Source organism: Ambystoma mexicanum, chromosome 3p, assembly GCF_040938575.1.
Source record: "Ambystoma mexicanum isolate Mex_15411 chromosome 3p, UKY_AmexF1_1, whole genome shotgun sequence".
Taxonomy (NCBI): Eukaryota; Metazoa; Chordata; class Amphibia; order Caudata; family Ambystomatidae; genus Ambystoma; species Ambystoma mexicanum.
In genome coordinates, this window is record NC_090925.1 from 1,248,055,566 (window position 1) to 1,248,067,968 (window position 12,403).

Consider the following 12,403-nt stretch of genomic DNA (forward strand, 5'->3'; position numbering starts at 1 on the left):
TCAAGTGAATATAAGTGACAATTGTGAATTTTCGATGCACCAAAAATGATTTCTGATATTGGTGTAACAAAAAACAGAGTGACACATTTATGGGGCTTTTCTTCCATCTCTAGTCAGATGATCTGATGCCAGAGGGTGAAGCAGAAAGCTGTAAAATATGTAAACATAGCAGAATACATAGTTAAGAATTTGGCCAAGGGTGACAACCACATGACCGAGTTTCAGGAGTCCCAATGGTGATTAATTCAGTTAAAACACCCAAAGTAAAATCGGTAAAAAGGCGAAGACAGACGAGGGGTAAGCAGTCCTTGGAAATCTTGAGAAAGAGATCATGCAGTCTTCAGTCACGGTCAAAAATCTATATGATCAACGCTTTAGTGCAAGAAAACATGCTGAAACATATTATCACGTTGATTGTGGTTTCGTGGACGACTGTCTAATCAAACAGACAGAAGCACTTTTCAACATCTTCAGCTCAGGTAGGAATAATTTATTAACTTTTTGTTGCGGGTGTCACCCTAGGCAGCGTTATAATGTTGCCTTGCTTTTGAAGCAGCCCTGATTCATCCATAGCCACATTGCTATGCTGTGTGTATGCTAGATGACCACTCATTTGTGGCAGGAGAATCAGTCAGAATTAGAAAACTGATCCCTGCTGGTCCAAACTCCACTAGACTGTAGGTGGCTTAAGGCTGATTAATGTAATGCATTTAAACAAGCAGTGTTCTGTTTGGATTATGTTGAAGGAGGGAGATGTTTAAGTTGGTAGAAGAAAATATAGAAGTGGTGTCAGCATTGTATTCAAAATATCCAATAAACGAAAAATAATATAGTGTTTAACTTAAAATGTAGGGGAATATAACTATGAACAATATAGTGCAGGAAATGTGACCTGCAAAGCATAACCACGCAGTGAATGGGCTGTAAATAGCGCAAACCTAGAATTGCAAAATACAAGGGGTGGCACAGCAATGGGGTGCATGCAAATGAATAGTCCACAGATATGAAAATATAATCTAAAATGGTACAATGGGTCCTAAAAAGTAGTGAAATCTTAATGGGGTGTCCAGTTACGCTCCACCATTTACCATTATATTCCTCCAGGCCTTAAAGTGTGCTTGTCACTCTTCTCGTATTAATGCTCATCTATGGAAACTTAGCTCACCCATGTGAATTTTCTTCTGCAAATCCACTGGGACTTTATGATGTCAGTCTCCTGTAAAATGTTTTACATTATGGCGGAAATGTCCCACAGTATGAACCAATAGATTTTCATTTCCTACCCAGGAGTCCGCCATTTCAAATGTACTGAATACTCATCGATACCCTAGACCCTAGTGCCATTCTAAGGGTGTTTTACACTTGGATGGAACTGCACACTCATCAGATTTGCTATGTTGATGGATGAGGGAGCAGGAAAAACGTTGTGTAGCATCAGCCACCCAAAGGAACATTCCACCTCTATTTGCTTGTATAGCTGTGCTGGTGAAGGCAATAAAGCCACTTATATTAAGCTGAGTACGTCTGTGTATTTCTCTCCTGGCAAGCAATATTTTATGAGAGGAAGGAAACGCAATCACACGTTTCATAGCTAGGGACGATCTAACAGGTGAGGTTGCAGAATCCTAGCAACCAGTCTGTTCGCTAATTGCCTCCACGACACTTACATCCCTTTACATCTTTCCTTAGCGCAGGCTGCTCTACACCCCTGAGCAGTACAGTGGATTTCTGGAAAGGGGACATTATTCACATCAAATGCTGGATGTGACAAAGACCAACCTTTCAAAAAGGATAGTGCAGGTGCCCTACTCTTCCTGCCACAATGACCAGACATCATATACTCTGAGTTTGCCTCTGAATATTGGTGGTACTGCTGCGTAGTTGTATACTTTTGTTTTCCTTGGGTTGTCTAGCTCCCTAGGAACAGTCTTCTAAATTGTTGAAAGCTACACTGCTGTGGTGCTCAAAAAGGTATTCATGGGAGTTTACTTTAGAACAACATAGATAAGATACAAATATCATCAGCTAAGTAAGTCTTCAATTTTTCTTAATTTAATTAAATGGGGAATAGGTGTGCAGTACACATGGGAAGTGTTATCCACTTGTTGAACATTGGATTGGATGTTGTTCCCCAAGATCCACTCTTCAGAGTCTTAGGTTTAATTGTTTGATTTCTGAACCATCAGCCGCCTTTCAATCAGCCATGTTTCACCTGTATAACTGAACTACAATTGTCACAACTATGATTCCTGGTCACTCTGGCTGCATGTTATTCATGGCAAAAGCATGATTAGATAATGTGCCAGGCCAAATATCAGAGTCTGTGCCAACTCACATCCTTGCATGTGGATGATATTTTTTTTAGAATTCATTATTATTATTGGCTGCGTTCATAATAAACCAGCATTCATACATGTTATTAGTTTGTTTTATTCATTAAATTGAGTCAGCAATCTTGTATCATTTCTTCATTTTCTATTGAGGTTATTATATCACATGGTCCTAGCACATCTTTAAAGTAAGTCTAATTGAAAATAGACTATACATACACAGCCGATCCTGCCTTCATACAGTCAGAGAAACTGCCTGATACATGGAAACAGTCTTTCCAGATCATTAGGAAGTACCTACCTGACATTGTGTTAAAAAATGTTGTTTATAGCCATTTAGTAATTTATCAATGTATGTCAACAAGTGAAGTCATTTAATTTTGAATTTCACACATTTTTTAATGACTGATTTTTCAAGCACACCATAGGAAGCGAGCATATACTCCTGAAAAGTTGTGATATGAGAGAGTAAGGAAATGATCTGGAAAATTGCCATGATGCTGATATGCAACAATTCAATTAAAACATACAAAGAGTGTGTGATGAGGTTCCCTGATTTACCCTAGGTATTGATAGCAGGGTGCCCAAAGGGGCTGGGTGGCACCCCAAGCTATTGGATGCTGGATACTCAGGAGTGAAACGGGAGATCCCCAAATGAAACTTGATGAAAACCCAGCCCTGAAACACATGCAAAGTCATCAATCGCCCATTGATGTGCGAACGTTTCAGCAGCAGAGCCTTGGTAACACTGCCGGTGCATATTGGGTAGGCTTCAGCAGCACAACCTAGGAGATTACGTTGTGGTCCATGGGAGAAAGCCCAAGAACAAACCTTGGACAAGTCCATTGTTGTCTAAGGGGAAAGGTTGCTATTGAGGCACGGACGACACCGCAGGTAACTAGATGGGTACTTTATTTCCATCTTCAGGCACTACATTTCACAAACACAGCTCTCCCGTTTGTTCTCCTCCAACTGCCAACCACGATATCCCCACCAGCATTCCCATTCCAAAGAAGTGACATCATAACAGTTGCTCTCTCTGGCTCTTGAAGACTGTTCCATACGTTCCTCCCCTATCCTTAGGCAGGTGGCCGGTTGATGAAAACAGAGCCCCCATCATAGAATAAAAAATAGTAGCTGCCCTTTTAGGGTATCAGAGCTGCAGTCAGTTAAAAAAAACAGATACAATAGTGATTCAACATTTTACTAAACCCTGATCTAGAGTAGGAAAACTACCTTGATGACTGTGATAAATGTTTCCTTCCTAGAAGGGATCCAGAGAAAATAGAACAGATTCTTATTTACTTGGATTTCTTCAGCAACGCAGCCCAGGATCTCGTGTGAACACAGTAAACAGATTGGTGCAGTCCATGAGACTGGCTTGGGTACAATATAAACACAGACAACTATTGAGAAAACCGAACTGATACATTGTAACTCCACATTGCCATCCTTCACAAGTAAAACGAATGTTGTAGAAATTACACAGCTGAAATTATCTTGTGACATAATCATTTTGAAACAGAACGTGTTCCCCGATTCACCAGTGATTTGTGCAACTGATGTCACACACGTGGTAGGGATGGAGGGGTTTGTAGGGAGGAATATGACCTCACATAAATCTCCACAGTAATAAGAGAATAGCTCTCACACAGCTTGGCCCATTGAAGTGTACAATATGGTGGCAGACTTTGAAATACTCTCAGAACCCGAGCCTCACAGATCATCTGACTCCAGGCACATTGGACAATCATAAAGAATGGCAAACTATCCCACACAGGTGTAACAAGTTGTGGAGTTTTGGAGTAGGAAGGGGACAGTTTTATTTGGAGGAGAGTTGCAAGCAAGAAGTATGTGAGGAGGAAGAAGGGCAGAAGAGGGAGTTGGAGGCTGGAAGGAGAAGGTTGTTTTGGAGGAGGTGGAGCGTTATCATCTAAGAAAGAGTTACGGGTAGAAGGAGAGTTACTATCTGAGCAAAAAGGTTTATCAGAGAGAGATTGCTGGAGTGCAGGAGGGCTGCCATCTGAATTCTCTTGGGAGGAGGAAGGTTACAATTTCAAGAGAGGGTCTCAGAGAGGAAAGTGGAGGGTGGGGCCCAAAGTCATTGGGCCTCATAAGTTTGGCGCTAGCCTTGCCGTTAAAACCGGCAGGCTGCCACCAAACTTCCGAACCTTTCCGGCACCCCTGAATGGGCAATTACAAGGGCATTCTGGCCCCGCTTGACCTGGTATTTGCCCATTTGCGGGCACCGGAAAAAAATGCTCCCGATTCCCATTTGAGCCCCATTGGGCTCACTGGGAATGGGGAGGTCGGATGCACCAGCACCAGTCAGAATGGTGCTGGTGCATCAGACATGCTGTGCTCGTGGGTGCCACTCTGTCCGCCAGGTCAGACCTGGCAGGCAGAAAAGCACCCAAGAGCACAACTCGTAGTTTGCCAGTCCAGGAACTACGGTACTCGCAAGCTTACCGGTACCGTAGTTCCCGCACTGGCATACTTTTAATGAGGCCTATTGGCTGCAAAGTGGCTACAAAAGAGCCTTCAAATCCTTTCCTACACAAAGCAGCCTGGTACTGGGCTACACTTACTTGCTGTCCTTTAGTATTACCGAAGGACACAGATCCCTCCCGACCAATAGGATAAGAGAAGGTCAGCCAGTGTGCTGTCCTATCCATCTAGACACATGACCCCCCAGACTCTTCTAGTGTCTATCTTGATGCATAAAGTAGCTACCTGTACAGCTCTCATACAGCTTTGTGTCAAAGGTCACCTCAACAGGGAATTTCCATGCTGTGATTGACTTTACCCATTAAACGAAAGAAACCAAAGTAAAAAAAAAAGAATATGGCTAGACGTCCGTTGATAACATTACTATCAGGGTAGCGGTGAAGCAGGAAAACTATGTTATTAGACTTGTTACATTCATGTCCCCAGTCAATCCCCTTCATTGCAGCAACCTAGCGTCTAGCGTCCGGGCCTTGATGAGGTAGGTGCTGTGCTTTTTCCTCCTGTGCCCCGTCTTCCATTGTGTAATATTTAGCCTGGTTTCATGGCCTTTCTCTTCCCCAACACCCAACGCTCTGCCTTCCATTTCTTTTATTCCCGTCCCTCTGCTTTCCTGCACTTGTATTTGAATTTTTATCATTTTTGTGCCTTTTTTCACATTTCAAGCGGTTTCTGCCCCTCCTCCATCTTGTAATCTTTGGCCTGCTTTCCTGACCTTTCTTTTCCCCCAACTCTCTGCCTTATTGCGCTTGTTTCTTTTTTTCCATTTCAGGCTTTTTTAAACCTTTCTAGTGGTCTCTGATGCACCTGTGTGACTTCTCCTCTGCTCCAGCTTGTAATCTTTGCTATGGTTTTTTGTTCTTTCTCTTCCCCATTCTTCTGCTTTCCTGCACTTTTTCCCATTTTGTTTCCCCATTTTCAGCCTTTTTTTCAACTTTCTAGTGGTCTCTGCCGCACCTCTGCGGCGTCTCTCCTTCTCAGTCTTGTAATCTTGGGTCTGCTTTCCTGGGCTTTCTCTTCCCCATCCCTCCGCTTTCCTGCAGTTTTTGCCATATTCATCTTTTTTTCCATCTTTCTAGCGTCTCTGCCGCACCTTTCCCCTCCTCCATTTTGTAAACTTTGGCCAGATTTCCTGGCCTTTCTCTTCCCAGTCTTCTGCTTTCCTGCACTTTTTTCTATTTTCAGATTTTTTTCCACCTTTCTAGCGGTCTCTGCCACACCTGTGCGACCTCTTCTCTTATCCATCTTGTAATATTTGGCCTGCTTTTCTGGCCTCTCTCTTCCCCAATTCTCTGCTTTCCTTCATTTTTTTTCCTTTTCTACCATGTTCTGCTTTTTTCCCACCTTTCTAGCGGTTTCTGCTGCACCTGTGCAACCTCTCACTTCCTCCATCTTGTAATCTCTGGCCTGCTTTCCTGGCACTTTCTCTTCCCCATCCCTCTGCTTTCCTGTACATTTTACCATTTTCTGTCCCCGTTTTCAGTCTGTTTTTCACCTTTCACCTGTGTGCCCCTCCCTTTCTCAATCTTGTAATCTTTTGCCTGCTTTCCTGGCCTTTCTCTTCCCCATCCCTCTGCTTTCCTGTACTTTTTTCAAATGTGTTCTGCTTTCAGCATTTTTTTTTCAGCATTTTTTTCACTTATCTAATCGTCTCTTTTTAGGGAGAATTCTCATTCTATGGCTAATTCCCCTTACCTATAGAGTCCCCCAGCAGCTTTGCTGGATTTGAAGGGTTGTTTCTTTTTTCCTGCTAAGAGTGAGACTCTTTTTCCCACTCTTAGGCATTTTTGCTAATGTGTTCTAGGCTATTTTTGTGTTTAATGTCTATGGGATTTTCTCAACCCCATAGAACCATCTTTATTTACATGTGTTACACAGCACCCTCCGTGCAGTGACACAGGGGTGTTGTAGCGACCCCCAAACATAGACTCCATACCCTGGGACTGACTACTGTCTCCCAGGGCATGTAAAGTCCCAATTGACTTTACTAGTCAATTTTTATTAACTAAACCAGTACAACCCATCTTACTATGAAGGTACTGAAAAGGGTTAATAGTTTTTCCCTTATGTTCATTTTCGAGAGGGTACCGTACAGTCCCTCTCTCAAAAGTTTCTGGCTGGTGGCAGTGGTTCTACCATAAATATCCGACCGCAAATATTTTCCTATGGGATTTTCCCATTGTTCGAGGCTACCAATTATTCTGACAGCCTCTAACATACCGCTGGTGTATTTTAATATTAACTTTACTCCGGTAGGTTTTATTTGCCAGAACTTTAATATAACTTCTTTCTTGTGTCTTTCTCTAAACTCCTAACCCAGGTCGGGGATCCTTTGTTCGTCCGTTTGGCGGGCTTCTGCCAAGAAGCCCTCCTTTCGGCGATACTGAGTCTGGGGTGGGTCCATTGTGTGGGAGGGGGAGTAGGACTCCTGGACAGGGTTGCCTCAGCAACCCATGTCGCACTCTATCCCGATAGGCTGGAGGGTCTCCCGCCAAGATGACCACTCCACTGTGTGAGTGACAGCTAGGCTGTACGAATGGGGATCTTTGCATAAAAGCAGGGTCCTGAGGACTGGAAGAGCAAGACGTCGCCACTGGAACTAAGAAGCCGAAGAGGAGAGAAGCCAAAGACATATGCTATGACTGAACCACCGGTGAAGCCCTGCTGCAACGTCTCACCACTTTTCTCCACACGACGAGAGAAGATCTTCATCTGCAAGAGCCTTCTTCCCATGATCTGGTGGGGCCAACCAGTTTGCCAATCGCCTTCCCGGACCTGCCTTGGTCGAATCACCAGTGCCCTGTACTCAGAGGGTGGATAGCCAGGCACCAGTTCTCTCGGACCGCGATCTAAAGGAGCGTACATTTTATTCGTCGGACAGCACCGCGGCTGGGTTCATCCCTGGGTAGTGCAGTAACTCGAACCTTCCTCCACGATGAGAGTGTCTCTTCCTCTGCTGGATCCCCTGAACTGCAGGAACTACCAGGAACAACCGCCACCGCAGGAGCCACTTCTTCATTTTAAAGGTACATTGTTCCGCCAGGCCGCCCTTTCTTCACGGTGGCACTAAAGGTGTTTTAAATCCTTTACCTACCTGTTGGGTTGGCCGCCCCTCTCTCTTAACATTGTCTTTCACTTCTGCATCCACCTTTTCAAAATCGTTAACCAAAGACTTGACTGCAGCGACAAGAACATTTTTGCTCCTGGGCCCTTGCCCTGTACCACTGGTACAGGCCTACTGACTCCGGCTACATTTGTTAGAACTGCCTTCTTTAGATTGATTCTCAACTAGAACTGTGTTGGTGCACCTACTTCTTATAACTACCCTTTTCTTCCCCTTTTTAAACCTTGTGAAATGCCATTTTGCTCAGTTTTCATTTAAGTATTTCCTATACTGATGCACTGGCTTGCTTAAACTGGCTCACAAACGTATGGGAAGTGTTGCTAGGGTGTGTAAGAAGCTATTTCTATATAACTTGTGCTTTCCCTCCCTTGTGAGAAATTGCTAGAGTATCCCTTGTGTGTGGTTTTCACTGTGCCGTTTTGCTCAGTTTTCACTCTGGCTCACTTGGTCTACAATTTAACTAGGGAGTGTGTATATTTTTCCTTTGACTTATTTTAACTTGCTTGATGACTGTGATACATGTGTTTTATTAGAAGTGTATAAAATAAATATATATCTACTTTTTAATACAAAGCTTTGATCAGTGTTTCCTTGTGCCATAGTACTGTAGGCCTATTGTGTAAACCCTGAATACTGCTCATCTCCCTCTTGAGATAAGTCTGACTGCTCAGCCACAGCTAGCAACTAAATCTTTGTGGTACAGACTAATACCAAAGGGGATTTATTGCTCTCACCTATAGGCTTATTCTGTAGTGCTCCCTAAGGGAACCGCACAGGATTCTGCCTAACACCTCTGCCACACCTGTGCGACCTCTCCCTCCTCCATCTTATAATCTTTGTCTCGCTTTCCTGGCCTTTCTCTTCCCCAGTTCTCTGCTTTGCTGCACTTTTTTTTTTTAACCATTTTCAGCTTTTTTTCCACCTTTCTAGCGGTCTCTGCCGCACCTCTGCGGCCTCTCTCCTTCTCAGGCTTGTAATCTTTGGCCTGCTTTCCTGGGCTTTCTCTTCCCCATCCCTCTGCTTTGCTGCACATTTTCAATTTTTCTTTCTGTTTTCAGCCTTTTTTTCACCTTTCCAGCGATCTCTGCCATACCTGTGCAACCTTTCCCATCCTCCATCTTGTAATCTTTGGCCTGCTTTCCTGTCCTTTCTCTTCCCCATCCCTCTACTTACCTGTACTTTTTTCATTTTGTTTCTGTTTGCAGCCTTTTTTTCACATTTCTAGCGGTCTCTGCCACACCTGCGTGACCTCTCCCTCCTCCATCCTGTAATCTATGGCCTGCTTTCCTTGCCTTTCTCTTGCCCATCCCTCGGCTTTCCTCACTTTTCCCATTTGTTTTTCTACTTTCAGCCTTTTTTCACCTTTCTAGCGGTCTCTGCCGCACCTCTGCGGCCTCTCTCCTTCTCAGGCTTGTAATCTTTGGCCTGCTTTCCTGGGCTTTCTCTTCCCCATCCCTCTGCTTTGCTGCACATTTTCAATTTTTCTTTCTGTTTTCAGCCTTTTTTTCACCTTTCCAGCGATCTCTGCCATACCTGTGCAACCTTTCCCATCCTCCATCTTGTAATCTTTGGCCTGCTTTCCTGTCCTTTCTCTTCCCCATCCCTCTACTTACCTGTACTTTTTTCATTTTGTTTCTGTTTGCAGCCTTTTTTTCACATTTCTAGCGGTCTCTGCCACACCTGCGTGACCTCTCCCTCCTCCATCCTGTAATCTATGGCCTGCTTTCCTTGCCTTTCTCTTGCCCATCCCTCGGCTTTCCTCACTTTTCCCATTTGTTTTTCTACTTTCAGCCTTTTTTCACCTTTCTAGCGGTCTCTGCTGCACCTGTGGGACTTCTCCCCTCCTCCATCTTGTAATCTTTGGCCTTCTTTCCTGGCCTTTCTCTTCCCCATCCCTCTGCTTTGCTGCACATTATTATTTTTGTTTCCATTTTCAGCCTTTTTTCACCTTTCTAGCAGTCTCTGACACACCGCTACTCTGCTTCTCACTCCCCCGCCCTGTGGCTGTGATTGGCTGTTCGTCTCCAAGAGGTAGGCTCTTAACAACACTCCATAGGGCAGCCTCTGCCCAGGCAGCTCTCAGCTCCCAGAAGAAGCAGGTCCAGTCTGTGTTTGCCTGTGTTCTCTTGGGAAGCAAGCCATCCAACCATCAACCAGCAGCAACTGATAAGGTAAGTGTTAGCTGGGTGGGGAGTACAGCAATTACTGTACTCCGTACTTCCACTCTTCTTTCCTACACAACATAGCACACCAAGGTTAGCCAGCTAGTAAGTAGTTTACTTTCCCAATTTTTAGATGGTTTTCATTTTACTGTTGTGTCTCGAATTTAGGGTTCTTTCCTTCTCCCAGGTATCTCAAAATCTAGGTGTTTTTGCATTTACTGTTGTGTCTCCAATGTAGGTTTTTATCCCACTTCTAAGGTATCTCAAATCAAGTTGTTTTTGCACTTACTGTTGTGTCTCCAATTTAGGATTTTTTCCCTCCTCACAGGTATCTCAAATCTAGGTGTTTTTTGCATGTACTGTTGTATCCCCAATTTAGGCTTTTCTCCCACTTCCCAGGGTTCTCAAATCTAGGTGTTTTTGCATTCACTGTCTGTCCCCACTTTAGGCTTTTCTCCCACTTCCCAGGTACCTCACATCTAGGTGTTTTTGCAGTTACTGTAGTTTCCCCAATTTCGAATTTCGGAATGTTCTCCCATTGCTGTCCCTTCCTACGCAAGGGTCCTCCCATTAGCACCATGTCCCAATTCTCAGTGTTTCCCCACCACTAGTGTCTCCTAAGTAGGGGTTTCCCACTACTTCTTTGTCCCATTCCTAGGTGCTGTCCCACTACTGCTGTATTCGAACAAAAGGGTCTCTACCACTGCAAGAGATAGTTAGCCACATAGTCCAAACCTCCCTGCCCGAAGCCAACTCAGTACCCCTCAATCAATAGGCATTGAATGGAACTATTCCCTATAGCCACTCCCAAAGGCCCACCTCCCCTAGTTAGCCCACTCAGAGGTGTTGAACAGAGTTTTTGCCATATCCAACGCAAGACCCAACCACCCAAAGTTATCCAGAACAGCACAGTGCAGGTCACCAATTGGAAAGCCTCCAAACAGGACAGAACCAAGCCCTACAACAACAACCAGTGGATCACAAACCTGAACCATGCTAATCTCCCAAAGGACCCCAAACATACAAGGAACTACAAAAGAAAAACGATAAACGACTGAACCAGGGGGGTTCAGGGCGATGGTTCCACAACCTCACCAACTCGAAGCAACAACTAACAACAAACTAAACCACAAACAGTGAAGAATCAATCCCGGGGGCCAGGAAACATATCAATCCAAAGAGGACTCCTAGTCCAATGAATTCAACCCACCACTCAAAAACAAAATGCCTCGCCACTAGAAAGACAAAGCTGGAGTCGAAAACAAAAATAAGAAGGAAACCTCATCCACACAGTGCCAATCAGAAAGCTTTCACAACTCCCAAAAACTCGGTGAAGAAAATTTCAAATGGTGTGAGGACACATACAAAGAACAGAGCAAAGACAGACTACATCGCTCGCTACCTCTCCACATATGACTGCTTTGAAAGTGAAGACTGAATACCAGCAACAAACCCAGAGGCAAGAAGCAAACCAAATACAGACCCCATCAGGGCTCTGAACGCAGCACAACAAATAATGAACCAGCCCACCCCGGAGAACACTATGGACAATACTGAACAAGAATCAGGGACAAACTTGAATCCATTACCTTCAACACACCATGCATCACCTAAGACTGGAGCAAAGGACAGGTACCAGCACATTTCACCAGCTGGAATGAACCAAAACCAAACAAACCTGCAATCAATCTAATCAGACTCCCGACAAAGAAATTGACCACCAAAGAACTCCTCTCAACAGGCACGACCAGGTGAGAACCACCAGCAACAAAAACCCAACCAACACACACAGAGCCAAATTGACAAAAAAACAAGAAACAACCAAAAAGGTGAATTAAACAAACTACACTGCAGCCTGCACAACTTTAGTTCCATCGCAAAATACTCAAACAGAAATCTATGACCTAGTAAGCGAAGAAGGCACAGATGTGCTCTTTCTTACAGAAACCTGGATATCCAACAACTATAAAGCTGTCGCGAATGAAGCAATGTATATAACAAAGAGGACCGTTTCAGTATTGCCTACTGTGGGTTACCCAGTTTGATATTCACACTTAAGAAACACACAGTTTCTTTTTTGAAGTAAAGGTTTTGGAAGAGCAACATGTCTCTTAAATGAACTTACAAGCATGTGTGAATGCACTGTGCCGTGCTAAAAAACACTTGTTAGATCATGGTGGATCAAGTGTTAGCCGCTTGTTAAATGAACAGAAACATCATTTTAATTGGTTTTCTCTATTAAGCGGGTGCTAATGTTAAAAAACAAGAGACAACAAGAATGA

At 44.0% G+C, this 12,403-nt stretch overlaps 1 protein-coding gene across 1 annotated transcript in view; it reads left to right on the forward strand.

The window, feature by feature from the left end:
• Positions 1 to 303: 303 nt before the first annotated feature.
• LOC138579885 (indolethylamine N-methyltransferase-like) overlaps positions 304 to 12,403 on the forward strand; it is a 45,974-nt gene continuing 33,874 nt past the window's right edge. Inside the window, exon 1 of the mRNA XM_069650110.1 lies at positions 304 to 479. Within this exon, the coding sequence (XP_069506211.1) occupies positions 332 to 479 (148 nt within the window). The 5' untranslated portion in view covers positions 304 to 331. The remainder of the gene's footprint in view (positions 480 to 12,403) is intronic.